Genomic DNA, 26855 nt, shown 5'->3' with positions numbered 1-26855 from the left:
GTTAACAACTAAGCCAAAACTAGTTGAAGGTAAAGCTTTATGTTCATTTGATTTTGCTTTAGCTACTATAGAATTATAAAGGAAGAATAATTTATTTAGAGTATAACTAAGAGAAATGGCAACACTCAAAATACCTGCTAAAATGTTGCATATAAACAAAATATTCTTTACAAAGTCAGTTTAAGATAACAGAATCCTCAAAGAAAGGCTTTGCCAAATTGTAACATTCTTCAGGATTAAAAAAAAAAAATCCATCATGTACAGCAAATTCTATCTCCCTCCACTCTTCCATATCTAAGAAACTTGCTTTCTTCAGATTTCTTTCTAGCCCATGGAAGTATTAATGCTATATTTTAAAATGCTAAGGAAAACTGAACAGTATAATTATAAATTTTTTAAAGTCCAGATTTGATTTTATAAAAACAAAAATCTGAGAGCTTTGTAAGCAGCAGTTGTAATCTTAACACGTACAAGTACAAAGTTAAGCTAAGAAAGTCCACGAATAAGCAAGCAGCAGCGTTATTCTGGTGAAGGCTGTATTATTAACAATACGGAGTCTTCAGATCTGTCTGCTAATTGAGCAAAGAAAAGCTATCAAAGCTATCTATTCACACAATGGAAATGTGAACATCTATTTAACATAGCTCTATAAGAAAACATGTTCAACTAGAAAGCTTCTGTACAGCCACGGAAACAATCAACAAAGCAAGGAGACAACCTGTTGAATGGGAAAACATTTGCAAATTATTCATCTGACAAGAGACTAATATCCAGAATATCAAGAATTCAAACAACACAATAGTAAAAAATCAAATATTCCCATGAAAAAGTGAGCAAAGGAAATGAATAGACATTTCTCAAAAGAAGACATACTAATGGCCAACAGGCATATGAAAAAATGCTCAACATCACTAATCATCAGGGAAATGCAAATCAAAACCACAATGAGATATCATTTTAACCCAGTCAGAACAGCTATGATCAAAAAGACAAGAAATGACAGATGCTGGTGAGGATGCAGAGAAAAGGGAACTCTTATACACCGTTGGTAGGAATATAAATTAGTACAGCCACTATGGAAAACAGTATGGATGTTTCTCAAAAAACTAAAAAGAGAACTACCATACAATCCAGCCACCCCACTACTAGATATTTATCCAAAGGAAAACAAATCAATATATCAAAAAGATACCTCCACCCCCATGTTTACCACAGCACTAGTCACACTAGCCAAGATATGGAATCAACCTAAGTATCTATCAACAGATGAATGGATAAAGAAAATGTGGTATATATATACAGTGGAATACTATCCGGCCATAAAAAGGAATAAAATCATGTCATTTGCAGCAACATGCACGGAACTGGAGGTCATTTTTTTAATTGAAAAAAGCTAGGCACAGAAGGACAAATATTACATGTTCTCACTCATATGTGGGGGCTAAAAAAAAGTAGATCTCATGGAGGCAGAGGGTAGAATGATAGATAACAGAGGCAAGGAAGGACGTGTGGGTAGTATGGGGGTGGGGGGATAAAGAGAGGATGGTTATTACAGAGGAATATGAAAAATAAAAAAAATGAAAAAAAAGAGAGGTTGGTTAATGGGTGCACATATACAGTTAGATAGCAGGAATAAGTTCTAATGTTTGATAACAGAGTAGGGTGACTATAGTTAACAATGCATTATATATTTCAAAATAGCTAGAAGACAGGACCTGAAATGTTCCCAACACATAGAAATGATAAGTATTTGAGGTGATGGATACTCTAAATACCCTAACTTGATCACTAAACATTCTAGGCATGTAAGAAAATATCACATGTATCCCATAAATATATATCAATAAAAAAAGAAAATGTTAAACACTGAGAACTTTAGACCAAAGAAATAAATAATATCATGTAGAGGGGCTATGCTTTTATAACCAAAAGTACACACAATAAAACAATGTTAAAGCTGGAATAGGCCATTCAGAACATCATGTCCAATTTTATCAGGGGAATTATATGCCAAGGTCACACTGGCAATTTGTCCTATACTAGGTATTAGGACTCTTAAATTCCTTCCTGCTTTATTAGTTTTACCTTTTGTTTGTGGAATGTATGCTACCCATAATCTCCCCACTATAGGTAATCATTTTAGAGTGCTATTACTTTTTTTTTTTTTTTTTGAGACAAAAGTCTCGCTCTGTCACCTGGGTTAGAGTGCCGTGGTGCCAGCCTAGCTTACAGCAACCTCAAACTCCTGAGCTCAAGCGATCCTCCTGCCTCAGACTCCTGAGTAGAGTAGCTGGGACTACAGGCACGTACCACCACATCCAGCTAATTTTTTCTATTTTTAGTGGAGATGGTGTCTTGCTCTTGGTAAGGCTGGTCTCGAACTCCTGTGCTCAAACAATCCTCCCGCCTCAGCCTCCTGGAGTGCTAAGATTACAGGTGTGAGCCACCATGCCCAGCCAAGGATGCTATTACTTAAGAGTATAAAGCAAAACAACTGTTGCTCTCAAATAGTTATTTCTACAAACTGCAGAATAGTGCAAATCTTTTGGAAAAGGCAAACCCACTGCAATTTTATTTTGAGACATTAGGTGGCAGCAATAGCCAAACAGCAGGCTGAAAGCCTTCAGGGAAACTGCAAAAGGAAGAGAACAGGCTTTGGGTGGGAGTGAAGGATGAAAATACTCCCATTGTAATTAAATCTCATTAAGAATGGGTGAACGCCATGCCATCTCTACGTATTACAGGATTCATTATAGGATTCACCAAACCAAACAATGCCACAAGTTGTTCAACATGATTCAGATAGTTGAAAATCTCTAAATGGTAGCATCTTAAATTAGCATTAAACATGTTTATTAGTGAGTTTGATTGAATTCTTCAAATGAGGCACCAGAGACAGATTACATTTTTTTTTCAGTGACTTGCAAACCCTTTTGTAACACACTATATCTTTCAGAAAACACAGGATATCTGTGTAATCTCAGAATTTCCACCAGTATCCCAGTAATCACTGAAGGACCTTGAACAGTAATAAAATCTTGCCCATCAGTTTCTGACTGGAGTTCTAAGGCTGGGAAGAGTACGTGAGAAGGGAGAAACAGAGAACAGAGGTGAAGATAGATCAGGAACAAGGACAAGGGAAGTGCAAAGGGAAGGTGGTGGCAGGCAGAGGAGCCATCCCCTTAGAGTTGATCTTGGCAGGGAAGAACTGACAGTGAGCTGTGCTCCGCCCCCAACCACGACTTCACAAAACACTAATATTACGTGCTGCATTTTAAAGACTCAGAAAATCCATGGAGTACTTCTGAATGGTTTGTAAATACATATTCTAAATTATATTAGACTACCTTTTAAAAATCATTTCCACAGCTCTATTTAAAAAAACAAAAGAATATACACAAGACTGCTGTTTCTTCTAAGTTCATTTGCTGCTGATCTCACTGACTTTGAATCCTCTATCATAACCAGCTGCTCTAGAGATATAATGATGTCATCAGAAAATTAGATTTTTAGTATATGGGTTGGGCATGAGAGAGGAGCAAACAATAAATTACTAGAAATTAAAAATCCATTTGAACAAACACAATAATGACAGATACGGGTAACCCAACACAGACCACCTTCAACCTGCTTCTCTTTCCAGATTAAAGACATAAGAAATTAAGGTGGTTTAAAAATACTTTGTCTAATGGTTGGGCTTCCCAATATATTAATATATATCAAATAATGCAAAGTATTCTCCTACATTTCCTTCTCATCGCACCAAAGCAGAAAATGTTAACATTTCAGTCACATTTATGGTTATATACACCAATCCACTTCCAACACTCATATTACAGTTCATTAATAAAAACTGATTTGAAAAGAATGCTGTCACCTCATTATATTTAAAAATAAACTGAATTTTTAAAATGTAGACTTCAGTAATAGTGTATATACCAAAAGTGGGGGAAACCCCTCCTGTCTTAACTTAAATTTTTGAGCTAAAAAGGCACAGATTTCAGAGTCCAATAGACCCAGGATTGAGTCCCAGCTCCACTAACACGGGCTCCTACAAGAGCAAATGATTTCACCCTGATAAACCTCAGTTTCCTCATTGTCCTTACATATAAAATAGAGATAATAATTCAAGGATTACATGAAATAATATGCATAAAATCTTTAACCAACCCAATGCTTGGAACATAGTAATAGCTAATAAATGGAGGAGGAGGAGGAGTTGTTATTTTTGTGTGGTCATTTATTCAACAAAAATTTACTGAACTCCTCGTTTGTGCCCAACACAAAGTGCCCTGCTTTTAAATATGACCAACACCAAAGTGGAGAGATCTTTCTGAAAGACAGAGCTCTGGGCAGCAGTTAACCAGAATAGCTGTTTATACTGATTAAATTTCTCCTAATTGTTCCTCTACCCTCTTTATTTCATTCAAGTAGATCTATCTAGTTTTACAGTCTATAGAGAAGAGTTTGGAAAGTGATGAAAATTCCTTCTTTGCCTTATTTAACATATTGCTGTAGCTAGCACATGTTCATACTCTGACAGATGATATTTGGAACACCATGTAAAACATTTTGCAAACTTTACAGTTTTCATATACTTGTGAGTAGCAATTTCCAAATAAAAGAGAGTTTACAAAGCTTTAAATTTGGAGTGCCTTTAATCAGAAATTGAAAAATTAAGATTGAGTCAGAAGGAACACAACAGAATATTTCATTTCCACTGTTTAATTATAAATGGCTATGTGATACTCATTACAAAACTAGGTATGAATTGCCATACATAAAATTAGAAAAGGGGATGAGGGAAGGAGGATGACATGAGGGTGGTAGTTAAATGTTAGCTAATAGGAAGAACATTTATCAATTTCATGATTTATGGTTCTATTTACATTTCTGAAATCACAAAGCTAATTATCCAGTTTTAGGTTAAAGGTTCTGTTTTAATTAATACCATTAGTGGTTTTTTGAGCAAAAAGAAATAAATTTGGGTTCTAAAACTTTTATGCTCACTTTGCAAATCCAATCTCAGTCAATACATCTAATGGAACTACAAGGCACTATACTTAGTCTGATAATGTTTCTGATGAATCTCCTAGTGTGTGTGTACACATACACATGCACATATATATGGATAGATAGGTAGGTAGGTAGGCAGGTGGACAGATAGAAAAACCCATGTACCTATTCTGTTTGCCATGATTGTCTACACCAGGCTTCTGCCTCATTCAACACCAAGGAAGCTCCCTTCCAGCAAAGAAGGGCATTTGTGTCCAGTGATCCAACTGTCTGTCTGAATCTCCACTTGGATTTCTCACAGTCATCTCAATTTTAACATATCCCAAAGCGAAATCATCATTTTCCTCTACAGCATTTGCTCCCCATCCAGGGTTCCCTGTCTTAGAGAAGTGACATCCAGTTGTTCAAGTCAGAACCTGGAAGTTGCTAATAATAACTAGTTGTCTAATTCTGGACGGTGTCTTTAACCTCTGTAACTCTGTTTCTTGTCTGTAAAATGGGTATAAAAATATTAGCATCTACCTTATAGAGTTGTTGAGGATTAAATGAAATTCATTAGCCTGGTATCTGACATATAAAAGGTACTCACTGAAGGTTGGCAATGATGATTTTAAAATAAAACAAGACCGTTATTATCATTATTCACTCAAGACCTCTGATGAGGACCTTCATCAAAAATAGGTCCTGTTTCTATTTCCTAAACATCTCTCTTAGTCAATCCATTTCTATCCTTTCCCACTGCCGTCCCACCTTATGCATCATTGCTGAAATAGCCTTACTGGTCTCATACCAAATGCTGCCTTCTAAAATGCTTAATATGTTGTCAATCCATGCTTAAAATTCTACAATGGCTTCCCATTGTACTTCCAATAAAGTCTAAACTTATTAACTTGGTTTTCAAAGACCTTCAAGATCTGGCTCTGCTTAATCTCCAGACTCATCTCTTGCTGCTGTCCCCTTTGAAATCCTTGCTCCAGACTCACAGGTCTTCTGTCAGTCCCTCCAACACGCCAAGCACATTGACTTCCGTGCTTTTGTACATGCTGTTTCTTCCACCCGGAAACCCTTCCCACATCTCTTTTCCCAATGTTAATAAGGCTTCAGGTTTCAACTTAAACACTACTTTCTCAGGGAGATCATCTGTGAGACCCTTACCCTTCTCAGGAATGTATTCTTTCATTATATACAACACATTTCCAAATACTTGTTCAATGGCTATTGTCCATAAAAGCAGAAACAATGTCTGTTTTGTTTGGAATTTTACCTGTTTATTGAATTAATATACAGTTCATTGAATAAATCAATCAATAAACAGGAAAGGTGCCGTATAATAAAAAATTTGTCTGCTCTTTGTTCATGGGATGGAGGTTCTACATCATTGGAATTTCCTGAGTGATAGGAGTGTCTTTGTTATTCATGGCAGGCCCATGATCACACCTGATTTTTTTTTTTTTGAACTTTAAAAAATTGATACATACTAGATGTACCTATTTTCAGGGTACATATGTGATCATTCAATACATTCATATAATCAAATCAGGGTAATTGGGATATTCATCACCTTAAATATTTATCCCTTCTTTACGCTAGGAACATTCAAATTATTTTCTTCTAGCTATATGAAACAATCAATGTTAACTATAGTTATCCTACTGATCTACTGAACACCAGGTCTTATTTATTCTATCTAAGTGCATAATTGTACCCATTAATCAACCTCTCTTTACCTGCCCCTCCCCACCCTTCCTAGCCTCTGGGTAACCACCAGTCTACTCTCTATCTTTATGAGATCCACTTTTTTAGCTCCCACATATGAGTAAAAACATACAATATTTGTCTTTCTGTGCTTGGCTTATTTCACTTAACATATTAACCTCCAGTTCCACTGATACTGCTGCAAATGACATGATTTCATTCTTTTTTAATGGCTGAATAGTCCAGATTTTCTTTACCCATTCAACCACAGATGGACATTTAAGTTGATTCCATATTTTGGCTATTATGAATAGTACTGTAATTAACACAGGAGTGCAAGTATCTTTTTGATATACTGATTTCCTTTCTTTTGGATATATTCCAGGCAGTGGAATCAAGATAACTCAGGATGGGGATTGGTCATTAGAAAGATCAACTATGTGACTAGAGGGCTGGGGCTTTGAGCCAGACCAATCCCAGAGAAGCGAAGAGGGCTGGAGATTGAGTTAAATCACATGGTCAGTGATTTAATCAAGCATGTCTACATCATGACACCCCAATAAAAACTCTGGACACTGAAGCCTGGTGGACCTTCTTTGCTGGTAAACACTCGGATGTGCCAAGAAGGTGAGGTGTCCCAACTCCACAAGAAGAGAGCACAGATGCTCTGTGTTTGGGACCTTCGCAGACCTTGCCCTATGTGTCTCTTCATTTGGCTGATTCCAAATTTATATCCCTCATAATAAAACTGTCATCTTTAGTACATTGCTTTCTTGAGTTCTGTAAATTATTATAGTTAATGATTGATCCTGAAGGGGTCATGAGAACCTACAAATCTGTACCTAGTTGGTCAAAAGTGTGAGTGACCTGGAGACCCCCAAACTTGTGGCTGGTATCTGAAGGGAGGGTAGTCTTGTTGGAGACTCTGTCCTTGAAACTATAAAGTCTATGCTAACGCTGGGTGGTTACTGACAAAATTTGATTGTAGTATTACAAAAGGGAAGTTTTGGAAGTGTCCTAAGCCCTTAAAAGGCACAAAAGTTGTATCCTGGCATAACAGAGAAACCCTGCCTCCTTCCCAAACCACCATCCTATCACCTATATCACCATCCTTTCCTATATACCTAGGCTAATAGCGTCTGCCTTATGTTAAGTCTGAGCCTTTTATACTAGGGCTACAGAAGAAAGGGGCAGGGGTGATATTTCCACATACATGAAGTTTATTTTTGATGCTCTCCCAACTAACTGTATTTTGCCTTTCTGCTCTTCCCCCGTCTGAGCACCCCACTGATCACCAACCTACCATGTAGTTTCCTCTTTAAGCCTTTCCTTCTCCATTTCAAAATGAGTTTCCCATGCCCTTTACTAAGTAAAATAGCCATTTTCTCGGGGTGACTGATCCAGCAAGAAGTAAACAGGTAATAAACTGAATAGACTAATCCCAATAAGATATAAACGATAGATGCCATCCACCCTTTCAGAGGCATTTAAATTTCAAAAGAGGGAAATTTAAAACTAATTTTTAATTTGTAAAGTTCTTGAGAACAATGAGAAGATAATCCATAGCTCTACATATTTCTAAACCCTCTGAAGAAGTAAGACTCTTCTATTTGTAACTTCCTTAATCAACCGAAACGGGGAAGCTGCATAACTTCCTGGTACGCTCAATCTCCCTTCCTTCCAAGCAATCCCAGAAAAGTTGTCCTCAGCACAGCTCCTGTGGCCCCTTGGTTCTCTCTCCTGGGCCTACCCCTATTCCTCCTTCTTTGATCCTTTGGGGATTGAACTATAAGGAAGCCCTCTCTGGATCCCAAACCAATTAACTAGCAGTTTGCCATCTGGAAGTCAACTAGTTCTTTCCCCAAGAAGCTAATAATCTCTGAGGTCTTGTGTTAAGAAACTTTGAAAACTTTAGCATACACAGAGACAGAGGTGACTGATCTTAACTCGGATGAATATCTCTTCTCAAACTATCATTTACTTTAGTAAATACAACATTTATATTCGACTACTCTCTTTCCCAGAACATTCTGAGAAACACTAGGTTTTAGGGGAGAAAAATGGAAGACAAATGCTTCCCCAAATCCATAAACTTTAATGAGGAAAGTGGGAGCATGGGCACGGATAACAAAGAGTTTGCATTTAGCTGAAAAGGGAAGTACGCTAATTAAAAAAATAACTCACCAAGTGTATTAGTGGAGCAAGCATCACTTATAAAAGGCATAGGAAGTAAAGAGAACAATAAAGTGTATTCCAGCTTTGGCAATCAGTAATTCTTTGCAATCAATTGATCTTTATTATCCATACATACTGTTGTTAAAATAAGGCCTCTTAATATTCTGGACAATGTATGGATAGGACCAAAAATGTTGATTGCTGACAAATAGTTCTGAATACACCAAGCCAGCACGGCAACACAGGCCATCCTGTACCAACAGATTCTCTTGATGCTATAGCTCATATACACCATGACACTATGGGCGGAGACTTTGAGAGCATTTGGCATGGGGAAATTCTGGTCCAAGATGAATTAAAAGTTTCCATAAACCTATGGTTGATTATCTTAAAATCCAATCACAAACTAAGTAACTGTATTTTTCCAAGAGGACCTTTCTACTTCTAGAATAAAGAATATCACTCTTTTTTAAAAGTTAAAAAAGTCACAGCAGAATTTGAAAAAAGTATTATCTGTGGCATACTTCAAATCCAAGGCTACTCCTTTGGCCTTGGTAAATTATGTCTCCCTGCAATGCATTGTGCAAAGCCCTCCAAACCAATCTGGAGCACACCTGAGAGTCTCTCCTGAGGAATCAAGTAAGCATTATAGCAATCACATTTTGTTAACCAATTGTTTGCTTATTCAAAGCAGTAAGGATGTCATTTTCTCTAAATAGTTGAAGTTTTTTAAGCTTTCTGAAATCTGTGTTTCTTGGCATTTGCCTGAAACAAGACAGCAGATGCTTATTTTTTTTTTTTTATGTAACAGGGTTAAGAATCCAACTTCTCAACCTTAAGCATTTATAGAGTCTCATCAAGTTACGGTGACCTTTCAGTATAAATTCACACAATTCATGGCTGTTTTCTTTCCACTTATCTTATTGAAAACTTAATGTTTCTTTCATGACAAAGGGCTTTAGCATTTTCCTTTGTAATTCTGAAAATATTAATTTTCTTTATTAAGTATTGACTGTAATTTGGTGTGTAACGTTATTCAAACAAATGGGGTGTACCTTGGTGATGTATTTTTCTTTTTATCATTACTAGTTTCATTAAAATTCAGTAGAAAAACATTACTTCCTATGACTTAATATGGATCGCTAGGTTTTACCAGAAATCAATCTATACATAGAATATTTTAGGGAATGTTATAAAGGTGAGACTTGTCTTAAACGGAAGAGGAAGGAGAATAAATACGATTATTTTGCCCTTACTAGACAGAGGCTGGGGTATGTGGGATCTGGATGGGGATGAGGGAGAGAGGCAAGAAGCTGAGGTGGCTGGAAACCTAGTCATAACAGAAAAAAACATATAAACATCAGATCTTCCCGTAAGTTCTAAAGGGTTATACCCACCCTAAAGAAGAAACTATAAGATTAGAGTTGAAATATGACCTAGTAAGAAGATTAAATTTTAGCTCACAAAGGTGTTTTAATAGTTTCCTCAAAAATCTTGACAAATTAAAATTACTGTGTATAAAATATTTGCTAACAAATGTCAATAATAATCAGGTAAAGCTTACGGTTAAGGAGACAGTTGTGGTAGAGTACGAAGAAAACCAAAATTACCACCCAGCTAATGAGATAATATACATGAGAGTGCTACTATGCACCTCAAAGGATTACATAAACATTAGCTATAATTACTTTTTTTATTGATCTGTAACCAACTAGAAATCAAAACCAAAGTTGTGTATGTTTCGATAAGTATTCAAACAGAACTGTCTGATGACAATATAACAAAGCAAGATTTCTCAACCCCAATACTACTGACATTTTGGGCCAATAATTCTTTGTTCTGGGAGGCTATCCAATATGCACTGTGGTATGTTTAGCAACATCCCTGATCTTTACCCACAAAGGGCCAGTAGAACCACCCTGCCCTAGCCAAGGAGGGCAATCAGAAATGCCTTTGAACACTGCCATACATTGCAAAATTGCTCTTGGTTGAGAACCACTGCTTTAAAGCATAAGAAAAATCTAGAAATTTTATTTATGGCTCTCCCATACAAACTGAGGGTGAGAGATGGCCAAGATGAACTAGAGCTGAGACATCAAATATAGTAGCCACTAGTCACATGTGGCTATTGAGCACTTAAAATGTGACTAATCCAAATTGAGATATGCTGTAACTGTAAAATACACACTAGATTTCAAAGAATCTAGTATGAAAAAGAATGCAAAGTATTTCAAAATTGTTTTATATTGATTGCATGTTGAAATGATAATATTTTGGATATAGTAGGTTAAAATAAAATAATTACAATTAACTTCACTTGTTTCTTTTTAATGTTTAAAAAATGAGACTATTAGAAAATTTAAAATTACATATGTAGCTTGTGTAATATTTCTATTGGACATGCTGAACTTATGGAAAAAACTATCCCTCCTTGACCCAAATACTCCAGGCAGCCTCTGATTGGAGGAAAGGAGCTCTCAAAGGAGCTCTGTCTTCAGTTTTCTCTGTATATTCTATACATTCTCCTTGTGTCACCTCCAGTCTCATTGATTCAATGAGATCACGACTCATAGATGGCTAATCTCCAGACAGTATCTCCAGTCCAGAGCGCTACTGAAATCTAGACCTATCCACCAACTGTCAACTTAGCAATCCCACTTGGACATCCTCAAGGAACCCCAAACTTAAGTGATCCTTACTCCCTACAAAAGGCTCCTCCTCAAGGATTCCCCATTTCAGTCAATGGCAATATTGATGCAGATGCTCAATCCAGAAACCTGAAAGTCATCAGTGAATCCATGAGTTCTCTCTTCTTCATCACACTTGCAATCTCTCATAAAATCATGATTTACCTATATCCTAAATATTTCTGGAATCTTCCTTTTGCCTACCCCGCTGGGTAGACCAATTCCCCTTTCTCTTATACTCTTATTACACCCTGCCCTTCTCTTTTCAAAGCACTTACCCCACAGATAACTATTTTGTTCAGTGTTGCCTTTCCTATTTTGTATATAGCTTTCTTGTACATTGTTGTATCTCCAGTTCATTGGTTGTTGAATTAATTAATTAATTAAATGAATGAATGAAGAAGAGTATAAATTGCTAACTAACAGCAACTTACTAAGGAGCTGGACCACAAAAACAATGGTTCATTTAGCATACAAGCCTGCAAAAATATCAGTCCTTCTGTCTAAATATCAGTGGTTATGTATTGACACAAGTTCTAGGATTCCAGAAATTGGGGAAAAGTGCTTGGGGATCATGTGTCCTATACTCTCATAGTCAACAGATTTATCTATCATGCCCAAACTCAAAGTGAAGCTTTTCCATACACTGGGTCAAGAATGAACAGCTAAAGAGTGCCATGTATAACTCTCCAGCCCTTCAGCAACCCAATACCCAATATTTTCCATCTCCAATGTTATAGTTCCACAGCATCTACAGTTTCATAGTCACCTAAAAAGAAGCAGCTAAAATTTATGCAAAACTAAGGACAACTGTGATGAACTGAACTACTTCTGAAAGAAAGTCATTCTCTAAGAACACAAGTTCTAGACAATAAGACTTTCTTCCAGTCTCCTCTCATTAGGGATTCTCCGTCCAACCTCCTGCCTAAGCCAGCCTTCCTTACTTAGTCCATCACTAGATCGAAAAGAGGTTAAGATGGACCATGGACGTGTCAATACTGACTAGAAAGTTACGCTGCTGATTTAAAAGTTTAAAAAAGTCAAGATTTATGCAGTTGTCAGTGGTACTTTATGGATTCCAGATCTAGGCTAAGGAAGAGAAACTTTAAAAGACTCTCAGCATATATGTTTTTATAGAAGAATGTGTAGACACAAAGGCAAAAACTAGACCTGTATTTTCATTCATGTTTTGCCTACTGGTTCTCATATAAGTGGGGGATTAATGGTATGGGAGTATGCAGCATGGTGATGTATGATATGGACCAGACAGGAGCTGAGAAAGGATAGCATGTCAAAAACAAGGTTAACCCGACATCCAAGGGTACTATGTGGGGCTATTACCTGTTCAATTGATTTTTTAAAATTGCCTTATCTAGAAATTACATAAGAGACCATTCTTGCCAGACATGGTGGCTCATGCCTATAATCCTAGCACTTTGGGAGGACTAGGCTGGAGGATCGCCTGAGGAGTTTGAGACCAGCCTAGATAACATAGTAAGAACCCCTATCTACAAAAAATAAAAAATTAGTTGGGCATGGTGGCTCATGATTGTAGTTCCAGCTACTTGGGAGGTTGAGGTGAGAGGATCACTTGAGCCCAGGAGGTCAAGGTTACAGTGAGCTATGAGTGGGCCACCACACTCCAGTCTGGGCAATGGAGAGAAGTCCCTACTTCTTAAACAAAACAAATAAACCACAAACCATTCTTTTATATATGAGGAAGGGAGGTGGGGTCATTATGACTAAAGAAATGTTAGGAAGTATTGAAAAAATTTCTCATTTTATAGCCCAATAAAGAAAACAATGTCAATTAGCAGGTTCCCACCATTTTAGGGAGTTGGATAAAGAATTAGTGAGAAAGTGAAGCTTTTCTGAACTAACTGCCTTCCCTATTTCTTTCTAGAAATGACTCAAAGAATGGTGGAAACTTATCAAAGCCCTTTTTTCCCCTTAAAATCTTCTGGTGAATCTTTTCTCTAACAAAGTTCAATACCACCATTATCTCAGCAAATGCATCTGTTCTTGGTAATAAGAGCAAGGGAGCTGAGGTATAACAAAAGAGAGTCACAGACTTAGAAAAAACAAATATAAGACTGAATCCCAGTTGCACTACTCAATCTTTATGTGACCTTAGGCAAATCACTAATCTCTCTAAACTATGCATTTTGAACCAGGGCATATCTCCATAAAGGGGACAAAATTTGGTGGTGGTGGAGGGGGATTTTATTCTTTTTTGTATAAATCACAGATATACATACAGTAAAGTACCTAAACACATATAGTGTTTTTCTATGGTATTAAAATTTCATGGGGGGGGGATTACATTGGGGGAAATATCTAAAAAGGTTTCGCACAGGGGCAAAAATGAACAAAAGGCTAAGAATACTTTTCTAAGTCAACTGCACATGGGTAGACATCACCCACCTTAAAGGATTCAACCAAGTGTAGACTGAAAATATTCGGGGAAAAAAAGTTTCCACAGTTCCAAAAGGCAAAACTTTAATTTATCACATGTGCAGTACTACATTAAATCCACGCAAATAAAGTGATGTGTAGGCATTGTACTAGGTATTAAAAGCAATCCAGAGATGATTTAAAGTACTCAGGAGGATGTACATAAGTTATGTGCAAATACTATATCATTTTTTATAAGGGACTTGAGCATCTGTGGATTTTGGTATCAGCAGGGGGTCCTGGAACCAATCCCCTATGGATATTGAGGGATGACGATAACATATACAGAGAGAATGAGATTGGAAATAAAGCAGGAAGGGAAAATTCCCAAAATTGTACATCATTAACATATAATTAAATCACAAAGATTCAATCATATATAGATTAATATCATCTAATGATCAATTAGATGATCATTAATGATCAATAGGACAATTTTCTTCTCACTAGTCATTTTACTACTAAACATCTAACATCCAAAGAAAAAATGTAAAGTCACAGTAAAAGTTAAATAATAATACAAGAAGAACCTATAAGTGTGGCAAGAATACAAACCTAATACGCCAATTTCAAGACCAGCCAAGCCTGTTTTAATTTTATCATAAATATCTTCTGATGCAAAGTCAACAGCAATGGTTCTTGTCTCCACTTTGAATTTTTCTTCTATGGGGAAAAAAAAAATGGGGAGAGAGAGGGAAAATTAATACATGGCAATTAGGACTAAAGCATTTGATAACATTATCCTTTCAAACTCTTTCCCCCTGCCCCAAGTTGATATGAAACTTAGACCAGGATAATTTTAAGTAGTCATGAGACCATCTAGGAGATGATATAGAGTCAACATAATAGTTCTGCAATAAAAATTCCAATGTTGTCATGGAACTGGCTAAATGTTCCTCTATCAGTTCTCCTTTTATAAATCAATAATGACAACTACTTTTTAGATCCTTAGGTACAAATAATAAATTATGATTCATATCATGTTATATGCTCTTTAAATATCATCACTTGCTTTGTGATTTTAACTGTAAATTGACGTTTCATAATTTCAGGAAGAAATTTTATGTTATAAAGTATTTTAAAGTATAATATATTTAAAAAGTCGATCTTATTAAAATAGAAATAAAATGTGATCTTATTGTAATTTGGGAGCTTGGTTAACAGTTAATAGTCACTACATTTAAAACTCCACATAAAATGCACAGTAATAAAGCTATAATGTGAAACAAGAAAGACCTCAGTGTTCTACTTTGCACAAGATTATTAAGGTCCAAACAGAGCTGATGAAAAAAATAGCTTCAGAAATGAGACCCTGGAGAAACAAACCTCATCTGAGGGAAGGTATAACGTTTACTCCTCCCTTCACCACTCAGCCCCTTTGAAGAGAGAGCACAGGCATTGAGGTCACACAGACATGGGTACCAATTTCATTTCCATGCTTATTTGCAAAATGACTTTGAGCAAGTTGCAAATACTCTTTGAGCCTCAACATTCTCTTGTGAAATTGAAGTTAATTCTACCCAATTTATGATGTGAGGCTTGCATAACACCCATTGGCACACAGAAGGCACTCCATAGGTGCAGGTCTCTCCTTGCCCTCCCCAGCCATCTCCACTCTTGCTTCATTTGGTGAAGTCCAGAAGGCTAGGAATGCTTATTCTTTGGAATTCAAAAGAGAGAATTCAAAAGAATTAACTTAAAAATCTTGCTTCCAAAAATAAATCTTACTTCAGTCCTAGTCAATGTCAGCTCATCACAGAGCATGCAAGATTAATCCTCATAGGAAGTATCCATTCTTGATCTAAAAGGATTTCTGTCTAAATCTCAAGAGCAGGTCCACAAGAGATTGGATTCTTAGTTAGATTCAATGAAAATTATTGACCCTAGGTAGAAATCCATGAATAATCTGGAGAAGAAGAATTGACCTAGAAAATACCTTGTTTGGTGTTAAAGGTATACTTACTGCTCCAATGTAAATGAGTGATTGTGTGTTCGTGTAATGGAGAGTCAGACACAGAGCTGTGATTTCACAAGAGCCAGTCCAACGTGTCATACTATGGTTCACAGAATTTACCACCAGTAAGTACAGATCACTGACCCTATTACAGCCACAGATTCACAAGGGAAAAAAGCCCCCAAACAATAGGCGGAAGGATACTATTTAGTAAATGAAAAACTTTATTCAAGAATAACACAAGATAAATTTATCCATTTATTTTAAAAAGCAAAGTATTTTTCCACACTAGCACTACGTACTGACATTTAGGAGAATTTCTCTTAAGTAACAAAAGCCACTTCACAACCCCTAAACCAGATTCACTCTTTTATATCTCAAATGATTTGCTGAATGTACTTATCTTGCAGAGTCTTGTATAGATGTGTTGCTAAGAAAATTCTATGACACTTTTGGAAAAAATGTTATTTAATAATGAACCCCCAAGTACGCTCTTTCTTTGTATTCATATTAGGACAAGTAAAATGACTTCAGGTGCAAGTTTTCAAGATAATTAAAATTTTTGATCTTGTACCTGGATTACCCAGTACCATGTTCTAGTTCAGTTAACATTTATTTTAAAAAAAAAAAAAAAAACTTTACTTTTACTGCCTCTATTGTGAGCGTTTCCTCTTTTAACATAGGTCAGATCATGTCATCCCCCTCCCCCCCACAAACCTCCAAAGATTTCCACATCACTCAGAGTAAAAGCCAAATGTCTTTGGCAACAGGCTAATACTCCTTTGAATTCATTTCCAACTAACTACTCTCCCTATTGCTCATCCCTTGTCTCTGTTGGGTCCTTGAGCAAATGTTACGTTCTCAGAGAAGCCTGCCTTGCTCATTCTTTAAAAAATGCAACCACCCCTCCCCCAGCATTCTTCATCTTCCCTGCTTTATTTTATTCAATTATTCCATTGCATTTACTACCTTCTAATATACTATGTAGCATATTTTAATAATATATGTGTATGTTGTCTATCTGCTCCCACTAGAATTAAGCTTCAAGAAGACAAGGAGTTGGCCCTGTTTTATCCAGTTGCTCAACAGTGTGTCACAAATAATTGGGGATCTTTCCACCCTCCTCTCTCATTCCCTTAGGTTGGCTTCTCTCCTGGTTTCAAGAGGGCCACTGCTACTCCATACACCACATGCAGACAAACAACAATGTTCAGAGGCAGAAATGATATGTTTTCGTGATATGTCCCTTTTATAGTGTGAGGAAAATTTCCCCAGAAGAAGCCAGCAGACTCCTTTCTGAGGATTATGGTGCATGCATGCTCTTGTCCAGACCCATGGATGGGCTTTGAGGATTCCATGAAATGCCCCCTGCTCCACCTCCACCATCAAGTTGTATGAATCAAAATAGCAGTGCTTATATAAGAATGGGACAGAAACTGCCCCTCTCTGGACCCAGACAATCAGATGAGAATTATGACTGGTGTTCTCAAAGGCTAAGGTGGGAGGTAGCTGGCTTCCTTAGGAACTGGGGAAGCAAATTTAGGTGTCTTTCCCCTCCTCAAAGCCTATCACCCCGCATGTGACCTTGCCCACAGAAGGCAAGACAAATGGACAGGAATCTTCTAAAACTTTAAATATCAGCACAGGGTGAATTAAACACCTGGAACAGAAGCAGATACCGGACACACGTAATACAACCCTCATTTCTAACTTTACTACCTCTCCAACCCAAGGTTTTTCATAAGGCCACCAGTTTACCACTCAGCAACAGCCCACTGCTGGGGAAGAATAAGCTCTTTACCAAAACCTTTGCAGTGGCACCTCTTCTGGGACTCTGATCCTTACCCCACCACAGGGGCCCAAAGAATGACATAGCTTCTGTCTTTTTCCCAGAGTAGGAGCTGAAACAAGTCAAAATCAATACCCTATAGGTGTGTAGGATAAAGATACACGAACAATTGAATCTGGAAGTTGCAGTGAACACAAGATATGCCACTCAACTGCCCCTTCCAGGAAACTCTTGTTGTCCCAACTGTGGGAGTATCACTAGCAGACAGCTTTCAGGTGTCAGTCCCTTTGGGATTGTCTCAGCTGCAGAGTTACCTTGTCCAAGACTCTGCTCTTCCTGTGGCATCCTCATCCAATGGCTGATCAAGATAGGGGTATAAAGCCATCAGACAGCTTGTACCTACCAGGTTCTGATTCCAGAATTACAGTCTGTTTATTATCCTATTTTTCTGTTCTTTCACAATGCCCTAGTTTTAGTTATTTTAGCTTTAAGATAGGTTTTAATGTTTCTAGTAGTGCAAGTCTCCTTTGTTATTGTTCTTTTTCAAAAATTTACTGCTTATCCTCATCTGCTTAGTCTCAGTTTTTACTGGTGTTGCATTAAACATTTCAATTAAATTTGTAAAGGATGACAATGCAGCATTCCCTCCAGGCTCTCCATTTATTCAAATGTTTTTAAATGTCTCATAGTAAAATCTTGCAGTTGTAAATACTTAAAGAAAGAATTAAAGAATTGCACGATTAGAATACTACACACCATTATATAAAGAGACTCAATCTGTTAACGCCTATTGACAAATCATTCAGTATTTGAAATCGGATAGGCTGACGTCCTGCAATTTACAGCTGTGGCAAAATACAGTCATGCCCTCTCCCCACTTTTTTTTTCAGATTGAAAAGATTCTCAGATGGTCTTAAGAGGCCCAAAAACCAAGAAGCAAAAAACTCTGATGATTGGTATGAACTGTTCAAGGCAGTCAACTCATTAGAAATGGAGGCGGAAACTCAGCTTTGGCTTGAAAAATGGGGAATGAAGCTAAGAAATAGCTGAGCTGATACTACTGTTCATGCTCTTTTTATCTATTGCTCCACTGATAACCACATAACTACAATTGTAGAAAAATAGAAAGCAAATACTACTCATAACTATAGAGCTACAGAATAATGAACACCCTCACTGGCCTCAGCCATCCCATCACCTCCAAGCATGGGTGTCCCATTCCTATAGTCACATTGCTGTTTTTGACTCAAAGTGTCCCAAATTAGTTCAAAGTCAAGTCTGGAATTGACAGAGAAGGAACTGAACCCACAAGCAGTCTCAAGATGCTGCTGAAACAACCTCTCAATGTAAAAACTAACACATTTTTAGGTTCAAGCCAAGAAAGGTCACAAACGTATTCAGAATAGCTATGTTTACCAAACATCTAGGCCTGGATATTATTATTTTGATTTTGCTCAACAACTTGGCATTTCCTTTTAAATTTAAGTCTCTAAGAATTATTTTATAGATTTGAGAGGTTTTCCTCAAATTTTTCCCCTAGGTGGCTGGGAATATTAAGTCTAAGAATGCTAGAAAAGAAGTCTAATCTACATAAGCTTGTGTATTATTTCTAATTTTTCTATTAATAAAAACAAACAAAATGATTCTCCTTTCTTCCCATATCTGTTCCAAATAAACAACCTGCTTTCCCCCGCTAAGTTTCAGGTACTATCCATCATGAAATACTGTTATATTCACCCTTCCCCATCTTTTCCATATTATAACATCCTTTAAGATTCAAGTCATGTCACTGCCTCTGTGGACATATTTTTCATGATTCCCATTTCCTCCAGGGTAAAACGACTTACTCTCTCGGCTGTCTTCCTAGAGACCTTCTGTATAATCCTATTACATACTTACCATAATAGAAAGAGTCTCTATTTCTCAACAGGGATCATGCTTTGTCATCTTTGTGTTCCCTGCACCTAGCACGGTCTGGCAGCAAGGAGAGGTCACTCTGCTAAATGTCTGATAAATGAGTAAATAAATCCAGGCCCATACAGCTGATTTACTAAAATCATCCTCTCAATATTTCTTGAACACCTACCCATAGAAATAAAACCACATGCTGGTAAGAAATGTCTAAGATATAACAACATAAGGTATTATTAGGCACTTTAAATGTAAGATAAATTGAGAGACAACTCAGTTCTTCCATTTGTCCTGCATGGGTTTGGACTATCATTCTCATAAAAATTCAAACATTTTAGAGTTATGAGAAGCCTTAGAAACTGTCCAGTCTCACGAATAAAGTACTGTAGGAGCTTAACTCAGGGGCACACATATGAAGGTTGGGGGCATTTTAATCATGGACCACTCTCCCTTATCCCAGTCCTGAAAAAGATAATGAGGGGGAAAGGAGAGACTCTTGGGGAAACAGCACTATATTCAACGCTTACCAATTTTAGCTTCTTAAATCTAAATTCATTAAATTCAGTTTACAACTATAAAAACGTCTTGCATGTTTTAAAAAAAACCTCTCCATTTTCACATGAAATTATCATGTTTTACATTATTTAGAGAGATAAAAAAATGTACGAGTCTTTTGTACTTTCTCTAATTTTAAGTAGAAAACAAAAAACCCCAAAAGTCCCTTAATCAAATTCTCATCACTCCTTTTCCTGTCTTCTTTCCCTCCTACCCCCAGCCATTACCATCCCCTTCCATCCCTACCCCTTGGGGTGAGACACCCCCCGACAGAGAAAGCCGCCTTATCTAGCTCTGGAGAAAAGGTGATTGTGCCCTAGAAGGGAATAATTGCTCTGACTCTGTTTTTTAAAGGCCCATTTAATTACAATTATCAGAGATGCTACACAAATAATGGTCCTTCTTTTTTTACATTGCCCTTGAAAATATATTCATGATAATTTTAACCTCATATGAAGAGACCCACTTTCAGTCAAGCCAAAAAATTAATCATAACTCATCAGGATTCTATCCCAAACCAAGTATTTCTTTATTTTAAGCCAAGGTTATTATATTTTATTCACCACAGCCTCTTTAACTAGAACAACCACCTGCAATAAATGAAAACCTTATGCCATGTGAATTTGTTCTATTGATAGGACATGAATAGGTTCTATTCCTTTAAAAGCTCTGAGTTCTACACTCGGTTCAGGTATTGTGGACTCTTGGACAAATCACCCTTGAAGAAATTTTCAAATAAGGATGTGTATTTTCTTCACAAACAAGAGGCCTGTCAATGGACGCACCTGAATTTTATTTATTTATATTTTTGAGACAGGGTCACCCAGGCTATAGTGGCATCATCATAGCTCACTGCAGCCTCAAACTCCTGGGCTCAAGTGATCCTCCTGCCTCACTCCCAGTAGCTGGGACTCACAAGTGAGTGCCACCAAACCCAGCTAATTTTTCTATTTTTAGTAGAGACAGGGTTTGATCTTGCTCAGGTTGGTCTCAAACTTCTGGCCTCAAGTAATACTCCTGCCTTGGCCTCCCAGAGTGTGAGGATTACAGGCATGAGCCACCATGCCCAGCCTGAATTTAATTTTTCGAGGGAGAAAAAAGCAAAAAATTATTTGTACATTACCACACTTAAGATTCCAAGATGATGTTGCTAGTAATACGGAAGCAAAATTTAATGGGAAGAGCTGGGACGCAGTTAGACGTAAGTGCCAGTTCATTTGGTTGTTGGCAGAGGGCTCCTCACTCAAGCATTTAACTTTCAAGAATTCCATTCCTTAGCCAGTAAACCACAAGAAACGATACCTACCCTAAGCAGTTCTTATGAGGATTACGTGTGATAGCACATGAGAATGTATCTTATGAAACTGTAAAGTGTTATACAAATGTTTTCTTATACAGTAGTTCTCCCTTATCTGTGGCTTTACTTTCCATGGTCAATCCTGGCCTGAAAATATTAAATGGAAAATTCCAGAAATAAATAATTCATAAATTTTAAATTGTGCATCGTTCTGAGTAGCACGGTGAAATCTCACATTGTCCTGCTCCAAACATGAATTATTCTTTTGTCCAGCATATCCACACTGTATATGATACCTGCCCATCTGTCACCTAGTAGCCCTCTTGGTTATCAGATCAAAAACACATAGTATATACAGGGCTCAGTACTACCTGTTTCATGCATCCACTGGGAGTCTGGTATCCCCCCACAGATAAGGGGGGGACTACTATATCTGCAATATCTACAAACATGGCTGCTTGACATATAGGTATTTTTGCCTTTATAGTACAGGCTGCTGTAGGTATTACCTGCACCATTAACTCTTATCTCTTTGCATCAGCTATGTAAATATTCTATTTCAAACTGACCATGAACATCCAACTCTACAAAGTGGTTTGTTACACGTATCATCCATTCAGTCAGTGGTCATGATGTACTACTTTTAGCCTTGCCTTTAGTGTCCACGTATTTCTTTGACTCAATTTGCTTGTGACTAACCTTTGAATTACTGTATTTTATATATTCCAAGATATACATTTTCATTCACTTTTTATCTTTGAAATCAAGGTGTTTTACAATCAATGGCATGTCAGTTTAATTGGCAAATTTTCTTTCTAAATGATTATAAGCTGCATCGATGTTTCATGATCAATGGTGTCTGAGATTTGATGAAAGAAGCCTGGGGACCCTGCTGACATTCTTCCTCCTTTTTTTAATGTCACAAAATGACTGAGGACAGCTTCTAAATGCAAAATTCCCAGTATCTTAGGGAGAAGTGGAAAGAAAAATTTTGTAGAAGGAACCTCGTGGAGGTTGTATGTGCCAAGACAAGAAGCAGGACCAGCTACGTAATTTGCAGGGCTCCTTTGTTCAAAAGTTATTAAGAATTGCAAGATGGCGAGAGCGGAGCATTAAACCAAGTATGGGCCGTTCTAAGTGTGAGGCCCTGTGCAAATGCACAGGTCACAGGCTTATGAAGTCGGCTGTATAACAAGTTTACATTTCATCCTGTGTGTTGTAAGTACTTAGCAGAGGCTACTAAGCTGGGGGATGACAAGATCACACTTGTTTTTTAGGAAGGAAATGATAGTGACAGAGTAGAGGATACACAGCCTGTTATAAAAAGCGACAGGTGGCAGGGAGAGGACAAAGCAGCTGCCTCATTAGTCCCATGAGAGAGGAGGGCCCGAAGGAGACAGACAGTATTGGGAATAGGGAGACAGGCCAGGCTGGGAGGGACTTCTGAGTGAGAGTCTGCAGGACTGTACAACCGAGTCGATAACACAGCTTTAGGGAGAAAGAGGACACAATGGTTTAATCCATTTGCTTTAGAAATCTGGTTAATAAACTATCCTATCTTAAAGCCAAAACGGTCTTTCTAGTTTCGCACGTGAAGCAATGTTCCTATGATTATGTCTCAGTATTTTTTAAATCATGAAATGCTTCTCTGTTATTTTGGAGTAAAATGAGTCTTTTCTTAAAGTATCTTACTTCTGTCTGTTGGCTTGCAATATTAAATGACTACCAAGGAGATTTGGGCCAGAGCTGACCAATTTTCCATGCTGCATAACCGTGACCTACAAATCAAGTTAGAAAGCAAAAAGATATTTTTGTAACCCACCGTAATTTTCCTCCCTTCTTCTTTCAAACATAAAGCTAGCTAAAATTAATTAGAAGCCAAACATCACACAGTACCTGTCTTCTAAAAATGCTGATTTAGCTATTTTTTTTTTTTTTTTTTAAGTAACCTCTTTTTATTTTAACCTGTCGCTTTGTTCTCACAAGATTCTATTTTGGTTTTGTGAAATCTAGCCACAGGAAAAAAGTATTATTTTCAAGACCTGGGTCTCGCACTTGGGTATTTAGAAAAAAGAAGCTTAACAGCTGATTTTATTTCTTTTTTTTAAAAAGGAAACTTTTGGGAAAAAAAGCCATAAAATTTAAAATAGCTATTGAAATGCATACTTTATTGCAATTTATAATTTTAACAATATAGTTCAATAACATTTTGCCAAAAGTAGGACCATTTTTCTGTTCAACATAAAAAACATCCCTCTTCATTTAAATTGTTAAAGGAGCACAGTTTTCACACATTAAACCAAAATAAAAGCAAAGGTGATTGACACACTGTCTTGTTCTCCAGTACTTTTAGAACCAAGAATAACAAGTTGACACAAATCGTTCTGACCCTAGGATGCCCCAAAGGACACAGAAGTACTATATAAAACGTGTAGAACCGTAGTTAATATTCTATCAACAAAACAGGAGTAATAATTATTATAGTTATCAATTACTGAACACCAATTATGTCAAGAACTGTACTAAATGAAATTATATCATTTAATCTGCACAATAACTTACTGATATATCTATCGCTGAAATTTGCAAATGATTATTCTCATAAATGTCAGTTTTCAACATCTGAAAGACTACAATTTGTGTATATTTTTTATACTTTGAAATAATCTCAAAGAAAGTTGCATATACCATGTAAAGTAGCTTTTTTCCCCTAAATTATTTTATTTTAAATTGCTGCTATGACATGTCCAGAACCCAAAAATATTTCAATGTAGTGGTTCTTAAAATGTGGTCCATGACCCCTGAAGGTCTCTAAAAGTCAAAAATATGAAGACATTCTTTGCCCCCTTCACTGTGTTGACAAAAGCAATGGTGGGTAAAACACCTAGGATCTTAACATGAATCAAAGCAGTGGCACCTAACTGTATTGGAAGTCATTATATTCTTCACATACTTCTAGTAAAAAAGAAAAAAAGTTAATTTAAGAATGTTCCTTGGCCGGGCGCGGTGGCTCACGCCTGTAATCCTAGCACTCTGGGAGGCCGAGGTGGGCGGATCGTTTGAGCTCAGGAGTTCGAGACCAGCCTGGGCAAGAGCGAGACCCCATCTCTACTAAAAATAGAAAGAAATTATATGGACAGCTAAAAATATATATAGAAAAAATTAGCCGGGCATGGTGGCACATGCCTGTAGTCCCAGCTACTCGGGAGGCTGAGGCAGGAGGATCGCTTGAGCCCAGGAGTTTGAGGTTGCTGTGAGCTAGGCTGACGCCACGGCACTCACTCTAGCCTGGGCAACAGAGTGAGACTCTGTCTCAAAAAAAAAAAAAAAAAAAAAAAAAAAAGAATGTTCCTTGATGAACCAGTACAAATCATTAGTTTTATTAAACCTCCACCATTGAGCACACATCTTTTTAGTGTTCTAGGGTGACAAAATGGGAAGTATACATGAAGCACTTTTTCTGTGTTCTTAATACAATGGCCGTCTTGAGGAAAAGCATTTGTGCAATTGAGTTGTAAACTGAATTAGCCCTTTTTTTTCATGCAATGCCATTTTACTTGAAAGAATAATTGACAGAAAAACTATACTTAGTTAGATTTGGCAGACATATTCTCAAAAATGAATGAAGTGAGTCTGTCATTTCAAGGAAAACAAGCAACAGCATTTGTTGTCTATGATAAAATCTAAACTTTTTTTTTTTTTTTTTTTTTTTTGAGACAGAGTCTCACTCTGTTGCCCAGGCTAGAGTGAGTGCCGTGGCGTTAGCCTAGCTCACAGCAACCTCAAACTCCTAAGCTCAAGCGATCCTCCTGTCTCAGCCTCCCGAGTAGCTGGGACTACAGGCATGCACCACCATGCCCAGCTAATTTTTTCTATATATATTTTTTAGCTGTCCATATAATTTCTTTCTATTTTTAGTAGAGATGGGGTCTCGCTCTTGCTCAGGCTGGTCTCGAACTCCTGAGCTCAAACGATCCGCCCACCTCGGCCTCCCAGAGTCTAGGATTACAGGCGTGAGCCACCGCGCCCGGCCAAAATCTAAACTTTTAAATGAAAATTAGAGTTTTAGAAAACTTGTAGCTACTACCATGGGCTCTGATGAGATTGGAGGAGATATTAAGAATTGTGATTTTTTTTTTCCTTGTAATGTGTCAGCATTTGGAAGTTCTGCAAAACTCAGGAACTAGTATTTTCCAAATGACCAATGCATAAAGTTATAAAATCACGATGGATAAAAGATATATTCAAAGGGCAAAATAAACTAAAGGACTTTAATGTAATTGAGTATGAAAAATTTATTGATAGATTTCAGATTCCATATTCCAACTAATCTTTAAGAAACTTCCATTTATGGAATTCTAATGTACCAAAAGAATATCCACAGTTATCTGAAGAGACTATTAAAATATGTCTCTCTTTTCCAACTACATATCTGTGTAAAGCCAGATTTTCTTCTTATACTTCAACCAAAATAACAAATTGTAGCAGATTGAGTGCAGAAGTAGATATGCAAATCCAACTATCTTTTATTATGCCAGATATTAAAGAGATTTACAAAAATGTAAAACAATGCCATTCTTCTCGCTAAATTTTATTTTGTTCCAGAATATCGTTATTTTTCCTCAAAAATGTGTAACGTTAACATGCAGTGGTTAACATGTAGTGGTTTTATTGTTATTTTTAAATGAATTAGAAAATTATTTTTCAGTTTCTCAGTTCAAATTTATAATATAATAAACAGTTGTATCCCACATGAACACTGTGCTCTTTACAATCCTCAACAATTTTTAAGAGTGTAAAGGGGCCCTGAGACTAAAAAGTTTGAAAATGTTCCTTTAGTATGTATTTCCTACAAAGACAGTCTCCTAAATAATATGACCATCAAATTCAATAAATTAACATTGATGCATCACTACCTTCCAATCCTCAGGGCCTGTTCTATTTTCGTCAATTATCCCAACAATATCCGCTACAGCAAAAGGATCCAAATCAGAATCACCCGGTGCATTTACTGCCATCCTGTTCAGCCTCCTTCAATCTGGAGCAGTCTTTCAGTCTTTTCTTGACCTTCATGTCCTTGACACTTTGAAGATTACAGGCCAAGTACTTTGCAGAATGTCCCTCAGTTTAGCTTTATATATTTCCTCATTGATTAGATTCAGGATATGCACCTTTGGCAGGATTGCATATTAGTGCGCCTCTCATTGCATCCCATCAGGTGGCACACAATTTTGATCTGCCCCATTATTGATGATAACTTTGATCTCTTATTAAGGTGGTATCTGCCAGTCTCCTCCACTATAAAGTTACTATTTTCCCTTT

The 26855-nt window shown here is 37.0% G+C and overlaps 1 protein-coding gene across 1 annotated transcript in view; it reads right to left on the bottom strand.

Annotated features, from left to right (window-relative positions):
- Window positions 1–26855, bottom strand: part of HSD17B12 (hydroxysteroid 17-beta dehydrogenase 12) — a 150898-nt gene that overhangs the window by 43195 nt on the left and 80848 nt on the right. Inside the window, exon 4 of the mRNA XM_069469852.1 lies at window positions 14583–14690. Coding sequence (XP_069325953.1) covers window positions 14583–14690 — 108 coding nt within the window. The remainder of the gene's footprint in view (window positions 1–14582; window positions 14691–26855) is intronic.

This window comes from Eulemur rufifrons, chromosome 6, assembly GCF_041146395.1.
Source record: "Eulemur rufifrons isolate Redbay chromosome 6, OSU_ERuf_1, whole genome shotgun sequence".
Classification (NCBI taxonomy): domain Eukaryota; kingdom Metazoa; phylum Chordata; class Mammalia; order Primates; family Lemuridae; genus Eulemur; species Eulemur rufifrons.
The sequence above is the reverse complement of the archived record's forward strand: the minus strand, read 5'-3'. Positions and strand labels throughout refer to the sequence as shown.